Here is a 17,345-nt window from a genome sequence, read left to right as displayed (position 1 = left end):
GCGCTGAGGTGGCACGCTCTTTGGCGCTGAGGTGGCACGCTCTTTTTGCGCTGAGGTGGCACGCTCTTGGGCGCTGAGGTGGCACGCTCTTGGGCGCTGAGGTGGCACGCTCTTGGGCGCTGAGGTGGCACGCTCTTGGGCGCTGAGGTGGCACGCTCTTGGGCGCTGAGGTGGCACGCTCTTGGGCGCTGAGGTGGCACGCTCTTTTCGCGCTGAGGTGGCACGCTCTTTTCGCGCTGAGGTGGCACGCTCTTGGGCGCTGAGGTGGCACGCTCTTGGGCGCTGAGGTGGCACGCTCTTGGGCGCTGAGGTGGCACGCTCTTGGGCGCTGAGGTGGCACGCTCTTGGGCGCTGAGGTGGCACGCTCTTGGGCGCTGAGGTGGCACGCTCTTGGGCGCTGAGGTGGCACGCTCTTGGGTGCTGAGGTGGCACGCTCTTGGGCGCTGAGGTGGCACGCTCTTGGGCGCTGAGGTGGCACGCTCTTGGGCGCTGAGGTGGCACGCTCTTGGGCGCTGAGGTGGCACGCTCTTGGGCGCTGAGGTGGCACGCTCTTGGGCGCTGAGGTGGCACGCTCTTGGGCACTGAGGTGGCACGCTCTTGGGCGCTGAGGTGGCACGCTCTTGGGCGCTGAGGTGGCACGCTCTTTGGCGCTGAGGTGGCACGCTCTTTGGCGCTGAGGTGGCACGCTCTTTGGCGCTGAGGTGGCACGCTCTTTGGCGCTGAGGTGGCACGCTCTTTGGCGCTGAGGTGGCACGCTCTTTGGCGCTGAGGTGGCACGCTCTTTGGCGCTGAGGTGGCACGCTCTTGGGCGCTGAGGTGGCACGCTCTTGGGCGCTGAGGTGGCGCGCACTTGGGCGCTGAGGTGGCGCGCTCTTGGGCGCTGAGGTGGCGCGCTCTTGGGCGCTGAGGTGGCGCGCTCTTGGGCACGCTCTTGGGGCTGAGGGTTGGCGGCAGGAAGGGCATCCGGCCATAAAACATTGCTTCAAAAAGGGGACCACGGTGCCCGAAAAAGGTGGCGCTCTTGGGCGCTGAGGTGGCGCGCTCTTGGGCGCTGAGGTGGCGCGCTCTTGGGCGCTGAGGTGGCGCGCTCTTCGGCGCTGAGGTGGCGCGCTCTTGGGCGCTGAGGTGGCACGCTCTTGGGCGCAGAGGTGGCACGCTCTTGGGCGCTGAGGTGGCACGCTCTTGGGCGCTGAGGTGGCACGCTCTTGGGCGCTGAGGTGGCACGCTCTTGGGCGCTGAGGTGGCACGCTCTTGGGCGCTGAGGTGGCACGCTCTTGGGCACTGAGGTGGCACGCTCTTGGGCGCTGAGGTGGCACGCTCTTGGGCGCTGAGGTGGCACGCTCTTGGGCGCTGAGGTGGCACGCTCTTGGGTGCAGGGGTGGCACGCTCTTGGGCGCAGGGGTGGCACGCTCTTGGGCGCAGGGGTGGCACGCTCTTGGGCGCAGGGGTGGCACGCTCTTGGGCGCTGGGGTGGCACGCTCTTGGGCGCTGGGGTGGCACGCTCTTGGGCGCAGGGGTGGCACGCTCTTGGGCGCAGGGGTGGCACGCTCTTGGGCGCAGGGGTGGCACGCTCTTGGGCACAGGGGTGGCACGCTCTTGGGCGCAGGGGTGGCACGCTCTTGGGCGCAGGGGTGGCACGCTCTTGGGCGCAGGGGTGGCACGCTCTTGGGCGCAGGGGTGGCACGCTCTTGGGCGCAGGGGTGGCACGCTCTTGGGCGCAGGGGTGGCACGCTCTTGGGCGCTGAGGTGGCACGCTCTTGGGCGCTGAGGTGGCACGCTCTTGGGCGCTGAGGTGGCACGCTCTTGGGCGCTGAGGTGGCACGCTCTTGGGCGCTGAGGTGGCACGCTCTTGGGCGCAGAGGTGGCACGCTCTTGGGCGCAGAGGTGGCACGCTCTTGGGCGCAGAGGTGGCACGCTCTTGAGCGCAGGGGTGGCACGCTCTTGGGCGCAGGGGTGGCACGCTCTTGGGCGCAGGGGTGGCACGCTCTTGGGCGCAGGGGTGGCACGCTCTTGGGCGCAGGGGTGGCACGCTCTTGGGCGCAGGGGTGGCACGCTCTTGGGCGCAGGGGTGGCACGCCCTTGGGCGCAGGGGTGGCACGCTCTTGTGGCACTGAACAGCTTGTTTCTTATTCCGTCCTTCCCTCCTTCCACTGTGCAATACCGAGGCTCATGGTAGAGCAAGGTTGAACTGACAGTGGGGTAGTCGGGCAAGGGGGAATGAGGAAGAGAGGGAAACTACTGGAAGTATCAGACATTGAGCAGAAATGTTTGTTGTCAAGAAGATCAGGCATGTCGAGAATGTATGGAGAAGGGAGGAAGCAAAAGTTTAGATACGAGAGCTCGAGGGTTTGGAAACCACTCTTGGTATCGAGTGGAGCCGCATCAACTAATCAAGTCGCAAATGGAGTCGTGCACAGCTCGTTGTCTTGTCCATCCGTCAAGATGAATGGTCCTGTCTGCTTTAGTATCAACGTGTCAGCAAATGGCGAACGTTTGTGGATGAATTCTCTCCACATAGTCCAGTCGATGTCGCTGCTTTGAAGGCGCAATTACTTGGACAGGACAGTAAATTCTTTGTTCATTAAATGTTTGTTTGGTTGTATTCCTTCATTGTCTCGAAATCGCGAAGTCGTTCAAAGTTCATTTCCAAAATCGTTTTTTGTCAGACACTTGAAGGTAATTTATGGTTTTGTCTCTGTCTCAGATTATTTAATGTCCTGCCTTGTGTCTTTATCTGAGCCTGGTGTTTAGCTTAGCGGTTATAGTCCGGCAGCTAAGCTAAATATAACATAACAATTGTGCATTTTGTGAGGAAAGCACCAAATTTGGCACACTAGTAGACTATCATATTATGAAAAGATCTCGATATTGAGCCATCTCAGATTCAGAGATTTGATATTTGCAAGATTTGCAGATTTTGCAGATTTGCAAGCTGAGATTGCAACGCCAGGCACGGCCGACTCCTTCCTGCGAGCTGCCCACGTCACCCGCACAAGAAGAGCTCATCAAATCACTGCAGCGGCACTGCACATTCTGCAACACCGTGCGTATGAACGCCACTGTATGACATAGGCTGATGATGCAGAAGACCTGCCTGAGTTCGAAGACTGGTGTCACCAGAGCGGAGAAGACATTCCCAACTTTCAGTACTGGGCAACTGTGCTGGAACTAGAGATGTTGGTACTGGTCTACGTGCGTTCTCTGCGGCAGGCTTCATTCACGACGTACCTTGATGCCCTGACGGAACTGGTCCCATGGTTCCATGCCTTAGACCACACGCACTATGCCAGGTGGGTCCCAGTTCACCTGAGGGACATGGTTGCACTCCCAATGAAGCACCCAGATGTAGCCAGAGAATTCAGGGCTGGCAACTTCGCTGTACAGAAGACGAAGAAGGTGTTCTCTTCGATCCCAATCGAATCGAAATCTTGCAAAAATCAAATCTCTGAATCTGAGATGGCCCAATATCCAGATCTTTTCATAATATGATAGTCTACTAGTGTACCAAATTTGGTGCTTTCCTCACAAAATGCACAATTGTTATGCTAAGTTGCCCCACTATTAGGGTGCCGGCTTGGGATCCTGGGATCCTGGGTTCGAATCCCGCTCGATCGTTGAATTAACACCAGGGGGGTTGACTCAGCCTGTCATCCTTCCGAGGTCGGCAAATTGAGTACCAGTTCACTGGTACTTCCCTGTGTGTTGCAAGAAGCGACTAACAGGGTTGGCGGCAGGAAGGTCATCCGGCCATAAAACACTGCTTCAAAAAGGGGACCACGGTGCCCGAAAAAGGTCTACCCCTGCTCTGCGGGGAAAAATGGCCTCTGTAGGTGGTTCTTCTTGTGTCTTTATCTCATTCTTTGTTTTAATTTTATTGGTGGATCTTTGGCAGCAGGAGTTTGTCATCCTTTCCTTCCTGTTTTCTGTAAGATTTGTTGGTCATTGCACATTGGCAGGAACTCCTCATCTCTCCTATTTGTGGATCTCAGGTTGTGACATTTATCCTTCTTTGAGGACTAAACTTTGTCTTTTCTCATTTTACAGATGGGCGCAAATGGATATTTCTTTGCCATGGATCCCAATGGCTATGTCTTGCTACATCCCAACCTTCTACCCAAGGTGGGCGACTTCTGTAAAGTATGCTCGCCCTCTCCTGCACACTCTAGCATCACCAACCCTCCCCTACCCACTCTAGCCTCACCCTCCCCTACAGACTCTAGCCTCACCACCCCCTGCACACTCTTTCTTTCCTTCCACTGCGCACTCTATCCTTTCCTTCCTCTGTGCACTCTTGCCTCACCACCCCTCCCCTGCACACTCTAGCCTCACCCTCCCCTGCACACTCAAGCCTCGCCCTCCCCTGCATCCTCAAGCCTCCCTCTCTCCTGTGCACTCAAGCCTCATCCTCCCCTGCACACCCAAGCCTCGCCCCTCCCCTGCATCCTCAAGCCTCCCTCTCTCCTGTGCACTCAAGCCTCATCCTCCCCTGCACACCCAAGCCTCGCCCCTCCCCTGCATCCTCAAGCCTCCCTCTCTCCTGTGCACTCAAGCCTCACCCTCCTCTGCATACTCAAGCCTCAACCTCCCCTGCATACTCAAACCTTACCCTCCCGTGCACACTCAAGCCTCACGCTCCCCTGCACACTCTAGCCTCAACCTCCCCTGCATACTCAAGCCTCACCCTCCCCTGCACACTCAATCCTCATCCTCCCCTGCATCCTCAAGCTACACCCTCTACTGTACACTCAAGCCACACCTTCTCCTGTACACTCAAGCCACACCCTCTACTGTACACTCAAGCCACACCTTCTCCTGTGCATTCAAGCCTCACACTCTCTTGTACACTCAACCCTCAAACCTCTCCTGTGCACTCAAGCCTCACGCTCCCCTGCACAATGAAGCCTCACGATCTCCTGCACACTCTATACTCACCCTTACCTGTGCACTCAAGCCTCACACTCTCTTGTACACTCAACCCTCAAACCTCTCCTGTGCACTCAATCCTCATGCTCCCCTGCACACTGAAGCCTCACGATCTCCTGCACACTCAAGCCTCACCCTCTCCTGTGCACTCAAGCCTCACCCTCTTCTGTGCACTCAAGTCTCACCCTCTTCTGTGCACTCAAGCCTCATGCTCCTCTGCACACTCTAGCCTCAACCTCCCCTGCATACTCAAGCCTCACCCTATCCTGTACACTCAAACCTCACCTTCCTCTGTGCATTCAAGCTGCACACTCTCTTGCAGACTCAAGCCTCACGCTCTCCTGCACATTCAAACTTCACCCTCTCCTGCATTCTCAAGCCTCACCCTCCACTGTACACTGAAACCTCACCTGCCTCTGCACACTCTAGCCTCAACCTCCCCTGCATACTCAAGCCTCACCCTCTCCTTTGCACTCAAGCCTCACACTCTCCTGTGCACTCGAGCCTCACCCTCTCCTTTGCACTCGAGCCTCACCCTCCCCTGTGCTTTCGAGCCTCACCATCCCCTATGTACTCTATCTAGCCTGCCCTCACACGTGTACTCGGGCGCTGCTCCCTCCCCTGCACACTCTAGCCTCACCAACCTCCCTAACACACTCTCGCTCCACCCTCTCTCTGCATGAGTAAATTACCCTGGTGGATGATGATGTGATAGTTTCCAGTCCTGACTCGTATTCCATTGTGGATAACTTCTTCTACACCATGTAATTATCTTCACAGAGCTAATGTATCTTCGAGAGAGGCAAAGATTAAACAATAAAACCGTTTATTGAACAAGAAATTCGGACAAAGCACTCCGATCAGGATTTACAGGCCTCGCACCTTATTGAACTGGCCTAGGCGGTGTAATCGTTAGAGCGTCCGCCGTGAGTCCCGGACGTCGATGGTTCAAATCCCGCCGAATCACACCAAAGATTGTTGAAATGTTCCGTGCTGCTTCCTTTCGTCGACGTTCAGCATTTAAAAGGATAGAGCACAGGCAATCGGTGCTGAAAGGGCAATGGCAAACCACCCAGTATAACCTTTCCCAAGAAAGTCGACGCTCTGTAAAACAGGAAGGTAATGATCAAATCTAAATGTAAATACTTCGCTGACATTATTTGCCTTATTTCATGTTGGGTTTTTATTTCATTTCATGTTTTTTACTTCTTCTATTTTTTTTCTTTCTCCCTCAGGTCCCAAACTTCCAGGAACCAGTGACATTGGATTTTTTGGATGCGGAGTTGCACCATGACAAGAAAGTTATGGTCAGTATTCCAAGATCAGGCAGCAACGGGATTTGTGAATTTTCCTTCTCGAGGTCCTGGGCCTACTCGTTTCCCCTACGCAGATCTCTTGGGTCGTGCGTGGGATTTAAAATGTGTCGTAGGCCCTGCTTCGTGTGGACGGCGTGAACAAAGAGAGCGCACCGGAGACGTTTGGCCCTGAGTTTACCCTTTTTTTCTCTTCTTCTCTGTTCTACAGATCCGGAAGAATATGATTAGTGGCGAGTCTGGATCAGAGACGTTTGAAACCATCATAAAGTCGGTGGATGAGGTAATGAGAAAGGCAAACACAGCATGATGTCAATGAGGTCACAACCATGGTGTTTCGACTACCCTCCATTAGGAGGAGTTGCTTCGTTCAGAGATTGGGATATCGTGTTTAGGTTGTGAGGTCGAGTGGGTGAGGATTCGGTGGTGCGGATGCGGGAGAGGGTGAGGTTGTGGTGCAGAGATTGGGGTTGGAATATATGAGGGAGCGAGGGGATGATTTTGAGATGGATGAGGACGTGACGCATGTTGGTAATATATCTGGACGAGAGGTGGAGTTGGGTGGATGAGGGTTTGAAGATATGCGATTGTGATGCATGAGAGAGTGAAGGAGTCATGTTGGGTGGATGAGGAAGTGAAGGATTCATGTTGGGTGGATGAGGAAGTGAAGGGGTCATGTTGGGTGGATGAGGAAATGAAGGGGTCATGTTGGGTGGATGAGGAAGTGAAGGGGTCATGTTGGGTGGATGAGGAAGTGAAGGGGTCATGTTGGGTGGATGATGAAGTGAAGGGGTCATGTTGGGTGGATGAGGAAGTGAAGGGGTCATGTTGGGTGGATGAGGAAGTGAAGGGGTCATGTTGGGTGGATGAGGAAGTGAAGGATTCATGTTGGGTGGATGAGGAAGTGAAGGGGTCATGTTGGGTGGATGAGGAAGTGAAGGGGTCATGTTGGGTGGATGAGGAAATGAAGGGGTCATGTTGGGTGGATGAGGAAGTGAAGGATTCATGTTGGGTGGATGAGGAAGTGAAGGGGTCATGTTGGGTGGATGAGGAAGTGAAGAGGTCATGTTGGGTGGATGTGGGTTTGAAGATATGAGATTGTGGTGGATGAGGGTTTGAAGATATGAGATTGTGGTGGATGAGGGTTTGAAGATACGAGATTGTGATGCATGAGGAAGTGAAGGGGTCATGTTGGGTTGATGAGGAAGTGAAGGGGTCATGTTGGGTGGATGAGGAAGTGAAGGATTCATGTTGGGTGGATGAGGAAGTGAAGGGGTCATGTTGGGTGGATGAGGAAGTGAAGGAGTCATGTTGGGTGGGTGAGGGTTTGAAGATATGAGATTGTGGTGGATGAGGGAGTGAAGGGGTCAGGTTGGGTGGATGAGGGTTTGAAGATATGAGATTGTGGTGGATGAGGAAGTGAAGGGGTCATGTTGGGTGGATGAGGAAGTGAAGGGGTCATGTTGGGTGGATGAGGAAGTGAAGAGGTCATGTTGGGTGGATGTGGGTTTGAAGATATGAGATTGTGGTGGATGAGGGTTTGAAGATACGAGATTGTGATGCATGAGGAAGTGAAGGGGTCATGTTGGGTGGATGAGGAAGTGAAGGGGTCATGTTGGGTGGATGAGGAAGTGAAGGATTCATGTTGGGTGGATGAGGAAGTGAAGGGGTCATGTTGGGTGGATGAGGAAGTGAAGGAGTCATGTTGGGGGGGTGAGGGTTTGAAGATATGAGATTGTGGTGGATGAGGAAGTGAAGGGGTCATGTTGGGTGGATGAGGAAGTGAAGGGGTCATGTTGGGTGGATGAGGAAGTGAAGGATTCATGTTGGGTGGATGAGGAAGTGAAGGGGTCATGTTGGGTGGATGAGGAAGTGAAGGAGTCATGTTGGGTGGATGAGGGTTTGAAGATATGAGATTGTGGTGGATGAGGAAGTGAAGGGGTCATGTTGGGTGGATGAGGGTTTGAAGATATGAGATTGTGGTGGATGAGGAAGTGAAGGGGTCATGTTGGGTGGATGAGGAAGTGAAGGGGTCATGTTGGGTGGATGTGGGTTTGAAGATATGAGATTGTGGTGGATGAGGGTTTGAAGATATGAGATTGTGGTGGATGAGGGTTTGAAGATACGAGATTGTGATGCATGAGGAAGTGAAGGGGTCATGTTGGGTGGATGAGGAAGTGAAGGATTCATGTTGGGTGGATGAGGAAGTGAAGGGGTCATGTTGGGTGGATGAGGAAGTGAAGGGGTCATGTTGGGTGGATGAGGAAGTGAAGGGGTCATGTTGGGTGGATGAGGAAGTGAAGGAGTCATGTTGGGTGGGTGAGGGTTTGAAGATATGAGATTGTGGTGGATGAGGGAGTGAAGGGGTCAGGTTGGGTGGATGAGGGTTTGAAGATATGAGATTGTGGTGGATGAGGAAGTGAAGGGGTCATGTTGGGTGGATGAGGAAGTGAAGGGGTCATGTTGGGTGGATGAGGAAGTGAAGAGGTCATGTTGGGTGGATGTGGGTTTGAAGATATGAGATTGTGGTGGATGAGGGTTTGAAGATACGAGATTGTGATGCATGAGGAAGTGAAGGGGTCATGTTGGGTGGATGAGGAAGTGAAGGGGTCATGTTGGGTGGATGAGGAAGTGAAGGATTCATGTTGGGTGGATGAGGAAGTGAAGGGGTCATGTTGGGTGGATGAGGAAGTGAAGGAGTCATGTTGGGGGGGTGAGGGTTTGAAGATATGAGATTGTGGTGGATGAGGAAGTGAAGGGGTCATGTTGGGTGGATGAGGAAGTGAAGGGGTCATGTTGGGTGGATGAGGAAATGAAGGGGTCATGTTGGGTGGATGAGGAAGTGAAGGATTCATGTTGGGTGGATGAGGAAGTGAAGGGGTCATGTTGGGTGGATGAGGAAGTGAAGAGGTCATGTTGGGTGGATGTGGGTTTGAAGATATGAGATTGTGGTGGATGAGGGTTTGAAGATATGAGATTGTGGTGGATGAGGGTTTGAAGATACGAGATTGTGATGCATGAGGAAGTGAAGGGGTCATGTTGGGTTGATGAGGAAGTGAAGGGGTCATGTTGGGTGGATGAGGAAGTGAAGGATTCATGTTGGGTGGATGAGGAAGTGAAGGGGTCATGTTGGGTGGGTGAGGGTTTGAAGATATGAGATTGTGGTGGATGAGGGAGTGAAGGGGTCAGGTTGGGTGGATGAGGGTTTGAAGATATGAGATTGTGGTGGATGAGGAAGTGAAGGGGTCATGTTGGGTGGATGAGGAAGTGAAGGGGTCATGTTGGGTGGATGAGGAAGTGAAGAGGTCATGTTGGGTGGATGTGGGTTTGAAGATATGAGATTGTGGTGGATGAGGGTTTGAAGATACGAGATTGTGATGCATGAGGAAGTGAAGGGGTCATGTTGGGTGGATGAGGAAGTGAAGGGGTCATGTTGGGTGGATGAGGAAGTGAAGGATTCATGTTGGGTGGATGAGGAAGTGAAGGGGTCATGTTGGGTGGATGAGGAAGTGAAGGAGTCATGTTGGGGGGGTGAGGGTTTGAAGATATGAGATTGTGGTGGATGAGGAAGTGAAGGGGTCATGTTGGGTGGATGAGGAAGTGAAGGGGTCATGTTGGGTGGATGAGGAAGTGAAGGATTCATGTTGGGTGGATGAGGAAGTGAAGGGGTCATGTTGGGTGGATGAGGAAGTGAAGGAGTCATGTTGGGTGGATGAGGGTTTGAAGATATGAGATTGTGGTGGATGAGGAAGTGAAGGGGTCATGTTGGGTGGATGAGGAAGTGAAGGGGTCATGTTGGGTGGATGTGGGTTTGAAGATATGAGATTGTGGTGGATGAGGGTTTGAAGATATGAGATTGTGGTGGATGAGGGTTTGAAGATACGAGATTGTGATGCATGAGGAAGTGAAGGGGTCATGTTGGGTGGATGAGGAAGTGAAGGATTCATGTTGGGTGGATGAGGAAGTGAAGGGGTCATGTTGGGTGGATGAGGAAGTGAAGGGGTCATGTTGGGTGGATGAGGAAGTGAAGGGGTCATGTTGGGTGGATGAGGAAGTGAAGGAGTCATGTTGGGTGGGTGAGGGTTTGAAGATATGAGATTGTGGTGGATGAGGGAGTGAAGGGGTCAGGTTGGGTGGATGAGGGTTTGAAGATATGAGATTGTGGTGGATGAGGAAGTGAAGGGGTCATGTTGGGTGGATGAGGAAGTGAAGGGGTCATGTTGGGTGGATGAGGAAGTGAAGGATTCATGTTGGGTGGATGAGGAAGTGAAGGGGTCATGTTGGGTGGATGAGGAAGTGAAGGAGTCATGCTGGGGGGGTGAGGGTTTGAAGATATGAGATTGTGGTGGATGAGGAAGTGAAGGGGTCATGTTGGGTGGATGAGGGTTTGAAGATATGAGATTGTGGTGGATGAGGAAGTGAAGGGGTCATGTTGGGTGGATGAGGAAGTGAAGGGGTCATGTTGGGTGGATGTGGGTTTGAAGATATGAGATTGTGGTGGATGAGGGAGTGAAGGGGTCAGGTTGGGTGGATGAGGGTTTGAAGATATGAGATTGTGGTGGATGAGGAAGTGAAGGGGTCATGTTGGGTGGATGAGGAAGTGAAGGGGTCATGTTGGGTGGATGTGGGTTTGAAGATATGAGATTGTGGTGGATGAGGGTTTGAAGATATGAGATTGTGGTGGATGAGGGTTTGAAGATACGAGATTGTGATGCATGAGGAAGTGAAGGGGTCATGTTGGGTGGATGAGGAAGTGAAGGATTCATGTTGGGTGGATGAGGAAGTGAAGGGGTCATGTTGGGTGGATGAGGAAGTGAAGGGGTCATGTTGGGTGGATGAGGAAGTGAAGGGGTCATGTTGGGTGGATGAGGAAGTGAAGGAGTCATGTTGGGTGGGTGAGGGTTTGAAGATATGAGATTGTGGTGGATGAGGGAGTGAAGGGGTCAGGTTGGGTGGATGAGGGTTTGAAGATATGAGATTGTGGTGGATGAGGGAGTGAAGGGGTCATGTTGGGTGGATGAGGAAGTGAAGGGGTCATGTTGGGTGGATGAGGAAGTGAAGGTGTCATGTTGGGTGGATGAGGAAGTGAAGGGGTCATGTTGGGTGGATGAGGAAGTGAAGGGGTCATGTTGGGTGGATGAGGAAGTGAAGGGGTCATGTTGGGTGGATGAGGAAGTGAAGGGGTCATGTTGGGTGGATGAGGAAGTGAAGGGGTCATGTTGGGTGGATGAGGAAATGAAGGGGTCAGGTTGGGTGGATGAGGAAGTGAAGGGGTCATGTTGGGTGGATGAGGAAGTGAAGGGGTCATGTTGGGTGGATGAGGAAGTGAAGGGGTCATGTTGGGTGGATGAGGAAGTGAAGGGGTCATGTTGGGTGGATGAGGAAGTGAAGGGGTCATGTTGGGTGGATGAGGAAGTGAAGGGGTCATGTTGGGTGGATGAGGAAGTGAAGGGGTCATGTTGGGTGGATGAGGAAGTGAAGGGGTCATGTTGGGTGGATGAGGAAGTGAAGGGGTCATGTTGGGTGGATGAGGAAGTGAAGGGGTCATGTTGGGTGGATGAGGAAGTGAAGGGGTCATGTTGGGTGGATGAGGAAGTGAAGGGGTCATGTTGGGTGGATGAGGAAATGAAGGGGTCAGGTTGGGTGGATGAGGAAGTGAAGGGGTCATGTTGGGTGGATGAGGAAGTGAAGGGGTCATGTTGGGTGGATGAGGAAGTGAAGGGGTCATGTTGGGTGGATGAGGAAGTGAAGGGGTCATGTTGGGTGGATGAGGAAGTGAAGGGGTCATGTTGGGTGGATGAGGAAGTGAAGGGGTCATGTTGGGTGGATGAGGAAGTGAAGGGGTCATGTTGGGTGGATGAGGAAGTGAAGGGGTCATGTTGGGTGGATGAGGAAGTGAAGGGGTCATGTTGGGTGGGCGAGGGTTTGAAGATATGAGATTGTGGTGGATGAAGTAGTCGTGTTGGAGGGGTTGAGGTTCAAGCTCGGGTTGGGACGATGTAGAAAGAGGTAGTGCTGGTGTTGTAGGAATTTTTTGGAAGTGCTGAGTTTTTTAGACAATAAGAACAAAAGTATATATTATGATAAGAATTTTGAATATTCAGTGAGGATCGAATTGCATGCTGCTCACAAGTAATATTTGTCCCTATTTCAGAGGTACGTAGACAAAGCTGTGCGGACATACACCTGGACCACTGTTAACAGCACAGATTACAGGTGAGATGTTATGATAGATATGACTTAAATTGCACTTAACAATGCATTACCTTCCCAGGACTCAGCAAATATTCTCACTCTGCGTTTTGGGTTCTTAATCCAACAATAACAACAACAAACTAGAACGCCACTCAGTAGAGCGCATACTCCCGCCGTGGGTCAAGTTGGAATAGTACGATTTCACAAAAGTTTGAGGGAGGAGTTCAGTGACAACACAAGACAAGACAACACAAGACAGACACTGCACAGATATATATATAGAATATATAGAAGATAATGTAAAAAAAAAAAAAGGCAATTTAACTTACATTTTCGGATTCAGCGTTCAATTCTATATAAGTGAGTGTATTCTGAGGCATGTGTGACTTCAAATAAAATTGTAAGCCAGGAAAACGTTCGTTTCATTCCTTAGGGATACAACATGTAAAACTGGTCCAAACGTCAAAACAAAACTCGCTCATTTTAGGTCGTACAAGCTAATGCGACCACTCATTCTTCTGGGAAGAATCCCGTGCACATGCTGGTCACACTTATAACTCACCTAAGTCTTTATAAGTTCATCAAATACTGACACCGCGATTGACATTCGCTGAGGTAAATGTTGATATCTCTTCTGAGGTAAAAACAAACAAAACAAAAAAAGTTTTAAAGCATTATACGTATCAAATGATACATTTTATGAAACGGGGAAACTGAATACACACTTTGGTGGTTTTAAAATGACAGAATATGTCTTTATGAGAAAAAAAAAAGAACCTTGAAGACGACGCTGCTAACAAAATACACCGCTCTAACGCATAACCACGAGGTTAAACTACATTTACAACAAATATGAAACCTATTTTCATATCACAATGTTAAATATAGAATATATAGAAGATAATGTTTCAAAAAAAATGAGCCCTATCTTCCAATGGTAAACAATCCTTCAAAAAATTCCTGGATCCGGAATAATATCCTGAGCTTCACCAAAAACTAATCAATTCTTCCTTATCCCAAGGGCAATCGTCCCACCAACTTTCATCCAAATCCGTTTAGAACTTTTCCAGATATCTTGTTCACAAACACACGAACACACACACACACGGACATGATCGAATGCATTACTCCCTAGCGGGAGTAATAATTGTTGATGAGGCCTTTGCAATGCAACTCATCGTCCCCTCCGTATCTCGGCAGCCTTGCACTTGTCATGCCTTCGTACAGCACCTACCACATAAAGGCCAAGAAAGAAGATGAGCGCTCAACAGCAGAAGGTAAATATGACCTGTGTGTTGCCCGTGCCTGCTTTGTACTCCTCTTGAGGGCATTTATATTCTGACTGTTTAAGCAGAGCCGAGTGAGCTGCCTGGCAGAAACTGTTCAGATTACAAGACCAAGAAGAAAAAGAGCAATCAGAGATTGCAGACCCTCGCCAGGATGTGTTTTCAGTGTTTTTTAAAGGATTTTGTGTTAAAACAAATATGGCGGCCGAACCACGTGACCGATGACGTCATCATTATTTTTTTTCCCTAAACTAATTTATTCCTGGATTATGCTCAAGAAATTTCATCTTGATCGGATGAAGTTTTGTGCTTGTCGAATTATGACGTTATAATGGAGGCATCTATGACATCAGCATTAACATATTTTATTCCCCATGGAGAGTTCTTTACAATGAGCCATGTCTCAATTTTTTCTATTCAGCACTTTCCGAGATATAGAGGCGCAACGTTTTTCGATTTCTCCAAGATGGCGGCCGAACCACGTGACCTATGACGTCATAATTATCATTAAAAAAATTCTGCAGGTGGAGTTGCACCTATGGTGAAAATTTCCTGTCAATCGGACCAACGGTTGCAGAGAAAATCATATTTATTCTGTGCGGACAAACAGACGGACTCAAATGCAATACCCTCTCCTCTGGCGAGGGCGGCCTGGCCATTTTGCACCAACCCTCTGCCTAGCGTCGGTGGAAAGGCTTTGGGTTTGCATTGCCATGCAAACTCTGTCAATCCCAAAAGATGGTAAAGGATCTCCCAAAGCTTTGTCGATCCCAAAAGATTGACGAGGTGTTAGACGAGGTTAATGTGGTCAAACGGGCCTGTGACCTGAAAAGAAAGTCCTGACAACCATGGGGAATTGGAAGTGACACATTGGTCGACCATGCTGTGTTGTTTCGATCCAACAACGCCGAGCCCATGAACCAATGTAATTCTACAGTAGTGCACAAGGTTCACTGGCCATCCAATGCCATGAATGAGTTTGTTGGCACTTCCTGTGTGATATTCGCTCGATGGATCATATTCCGCTCTCTACGTCCGTGAGCATTGACAGATTTGGAGGAAAATTTCAATGAGAGGCTGTTTTGTGTTACTCATGCTTCGTTCAGTTAAACCCTCATGTAGTTTGCGAGTGCGCAGGCCGTAAGCGAGTGACTAGTGGCGCTGGCCCAAATTGTCTCAGATTTGTACCATATGTTATGCGTTGGGCCTAATCGAGTCATCGCATCCTGTGTGCAGACCTTTTCCTTTTATAGAAAAAATTTGTATACCGTTCCTTTCCTATGCCATCTCCAGGCGCTGCATGACGTCATTGCAGGGCACCGAGGGTTTTCACTCCGTTTTCTTGTTTGTTTGTCAGGACGATATCTCAACCATCCTTTGAGCTCGGAAGCTGACATTTCGGCACAATATTGAGCAAGTGCTGTGGCAAAAACTTGATTTTTGTTTTTTGATTAATCAATTAATTGAATAATTACTTAATTATTAGCGATTAATTAAACAACATGCATTTTAAGGCCATTTTCCCTGCTAGAGCAGGGGTTAGCCTTGCGGTCCCCATGACAATCTTCTCCATTTTGCCCTATTTTCTGCATCTTTCCTTGTTAACCCCCTTGCCCGCATTTCTTCTTCCACCATCTTTAGCCAAGCCTTTCTCGGTCTTCCCCATCCTCTACTTCCTTTCTCAGTCTCACTCTAGCAACCGTTGCCGAGTCTGATCCACCTTCTCCATTCAGCATGTCTCCGAGGTAGCAAAATGTTTTCACACCTTCCAGCTTCACGCCGTCTCCAAGATCCAACTCAACATTTCCTCCATCTGCAGCTCCCTGTGTGCACACCTTGCATTTGAATGTAGCTGCCACACTTGTTAATGACCCTCTCAGACCACTACATTTTTGATGAACCCACTCAGCGCACATTGTACATTGAATGGAGTTCACTCCGACACCCTTCCTACACACAGCACAGGGCCACTTCCCAGTTCTTTCCACCTCACCACATGCTTTACCACTTGCCATCACCTTCGTCTTTCCTATATTCACCTTCAGACCTTTTGTCTCCATACATTCCTTCCACTTGTTCATCTTTTCCTTCAGTCCATCCATACTTTCCGCAATCAACACCAGATCATCTGCATACAACAACTCCCACGGTAAACCCTCCTTTACGTTCTGAGCCAGCACCTCCATCACAGCTACAAATAGTAGTGGACTTAGTTCCGACCCCTGATGCACTCCCACCTTCACCTCAAACTCACCACTGTTTACGTCCTTCGTCCTTACAGCTGTGCACGCTCTTTTGTACATTGCCATCACTACTCTGATCAACCATTCCTCCACTCCTAACTTCCTCAATGCCCATGTCACTACTTCACGGGGAACCCTATCGAATGCTTTCTCCAGATCAACAAACCCAAGAAACAACTTCTTCCTCTTCTCCTGCAACTGCCTCACAATAAAGAGCGCATCTGTCGTTCCTCTTCCTGGCATAAATCCAAAAAGCATTTCGTCGACCTTCACCTTCTTCCTTATCCTCCTCTCCAACACCCTGTCCAATACCTTCATTCCATGCTCCAATAACTTTATCGCTCGGTACGAGGCACACTCTAGAGCAGGGGCGGGCAACCTTTTCAGAGTGAGGGCCAGATGAGACTTTTGGAAGGAGATCGCGGGCCGGAGTGAAAAACGAAATCTCAGAATTACTATATTTTGTTTACATGAATAGATTGTACAAAAATTGCATTGAACACTCTACAAATCAATGAGACTGCTGGTGCTGTTTGCCATGAAGAAGTATTTCCATGTCTGGCTCGATGGTTGAGGTAGACAACAGAAGAATGTCATTGAGGTGGCGGTCCGAGAGTTGGGAGCGAAGGTGAGACTTCGTGTACTTCATTTTCGAGAAGAGCTGTTCACAGCAGTAGGTGCTGCCGAACATGGCCACAATGCGTTGGACATGGGCAATGTATTTTTGAAAATTGTTAGAAGGGAGAACGGTGTCGCGGAAGAAGGACAATGGAGAAGAGGTGCGGAACTTCGCCTTCATTTCATCGTTGCACTGCAGCTCCACCAACTCCATCTGTAAGGAGGCAGGGGCGTCTTCCACGGGGAAGTCAAAGGGAGCAGTGAAAAGCTTGAAGTCCGCAGCCAGCACCCTGACTCCTGCAAAACGGGAAGCAAATTCCTCACGTAGAGAGTTGACGACACTAACGCAAGTGCCCAGGTCCACATCGTCAGGGGCACATGCAGCAAGGCGAGGAAAATGCACAAACTGACCAGAAGCCAATTGAGCCTCCCACAAGCGCAGTTTAACCTCGAAGGCAGTGATGTGCGCGTACATGTCTGTCACGAGAATGTCTTTGCCTTGCAGCTTTATGTTGAGGGTGTTCAGGTGCGCCGTGATGTCCGTGAGCAGGGCCAGGCGAGCTAGCCACCGCGGATCAGAGAATTGATCAGCGTGGGGAAGGTTCTTCTGACGTAGAAAGGTGGCAATCTCCTGCTGTAGGTCGCACACCCGAGACAGCATGGCCCCACGACTCAGCCAGCGTACCTCACAGAAGTAGAGCAGGTCGTTGTAGTGCACGTTCACCTCGTCCATCAGTGCCTGGAACTGACGATGGTTAAGGCTGCGG

The 17,345-nt window shown here is 50.6% G+C and overlaps 1 protein-coding gene across 4 annotated transcripts in view; it reads left to right on the top strand.

Moving 5' to 3' along the window:
• CACNA2D2 (calcium voltage-gated channel auxiliary subunit alpha2delta 2) overlaps nucleotides 1-17,345 on the top strand; it is a 337,069-nt gene that overhangs the window by 239,790 nt on the left and 79,934 nt on the right. For all 4 annotated transcript variants that reach the window (XM_078776839.1, XM_068114187.2, XM_068114186.2 and 1 more), the window contains 5 exons: nucleotides 4,045-4,119; nucleotides 6,159-6,230; nucleotides 6,448-6,519; nucleotides 12,391-12,452; nucleotides 13,632-13,708. In XM_078776839.1, the coding sequence (XP_078632965.1) occupies nucleotides 4,045-4,119; nucleotides 6,159-6,230; nucleotides 6,448-6,519; nucleotides 12,391-12,452; nucleotides 13,632-13,708 (358 nt within the window). The remainder of the gene's footprint in view (nucleotides 1-4,044; nucleotides 4,120-6,158; nucleotides 6,231-6,447; nucleotides 6,520-12,390; nucleotides 12,453-13,631; nucleotides 13,709-17,345) is intronic.

This window comes from Myxine glutinosa, chromosome 4 (assembly GCF_964187855.1).
Source record: "Myxine glutinosa chromosome 4, kmMyxGlut1.1, whole genome shotgun sequence".
In the NCBI taxonomy this organism is placed as follows: Eukaryota; Metazoa; Chordata; class Myxini; order Myxiniformes; family Myxinidae; genus Myxine; species Myxine glutinosa.
Note: the sequence above shows the minus strand (reverse complement) of the source record. Positions and strands in the feature narration are given on the sequence as shown.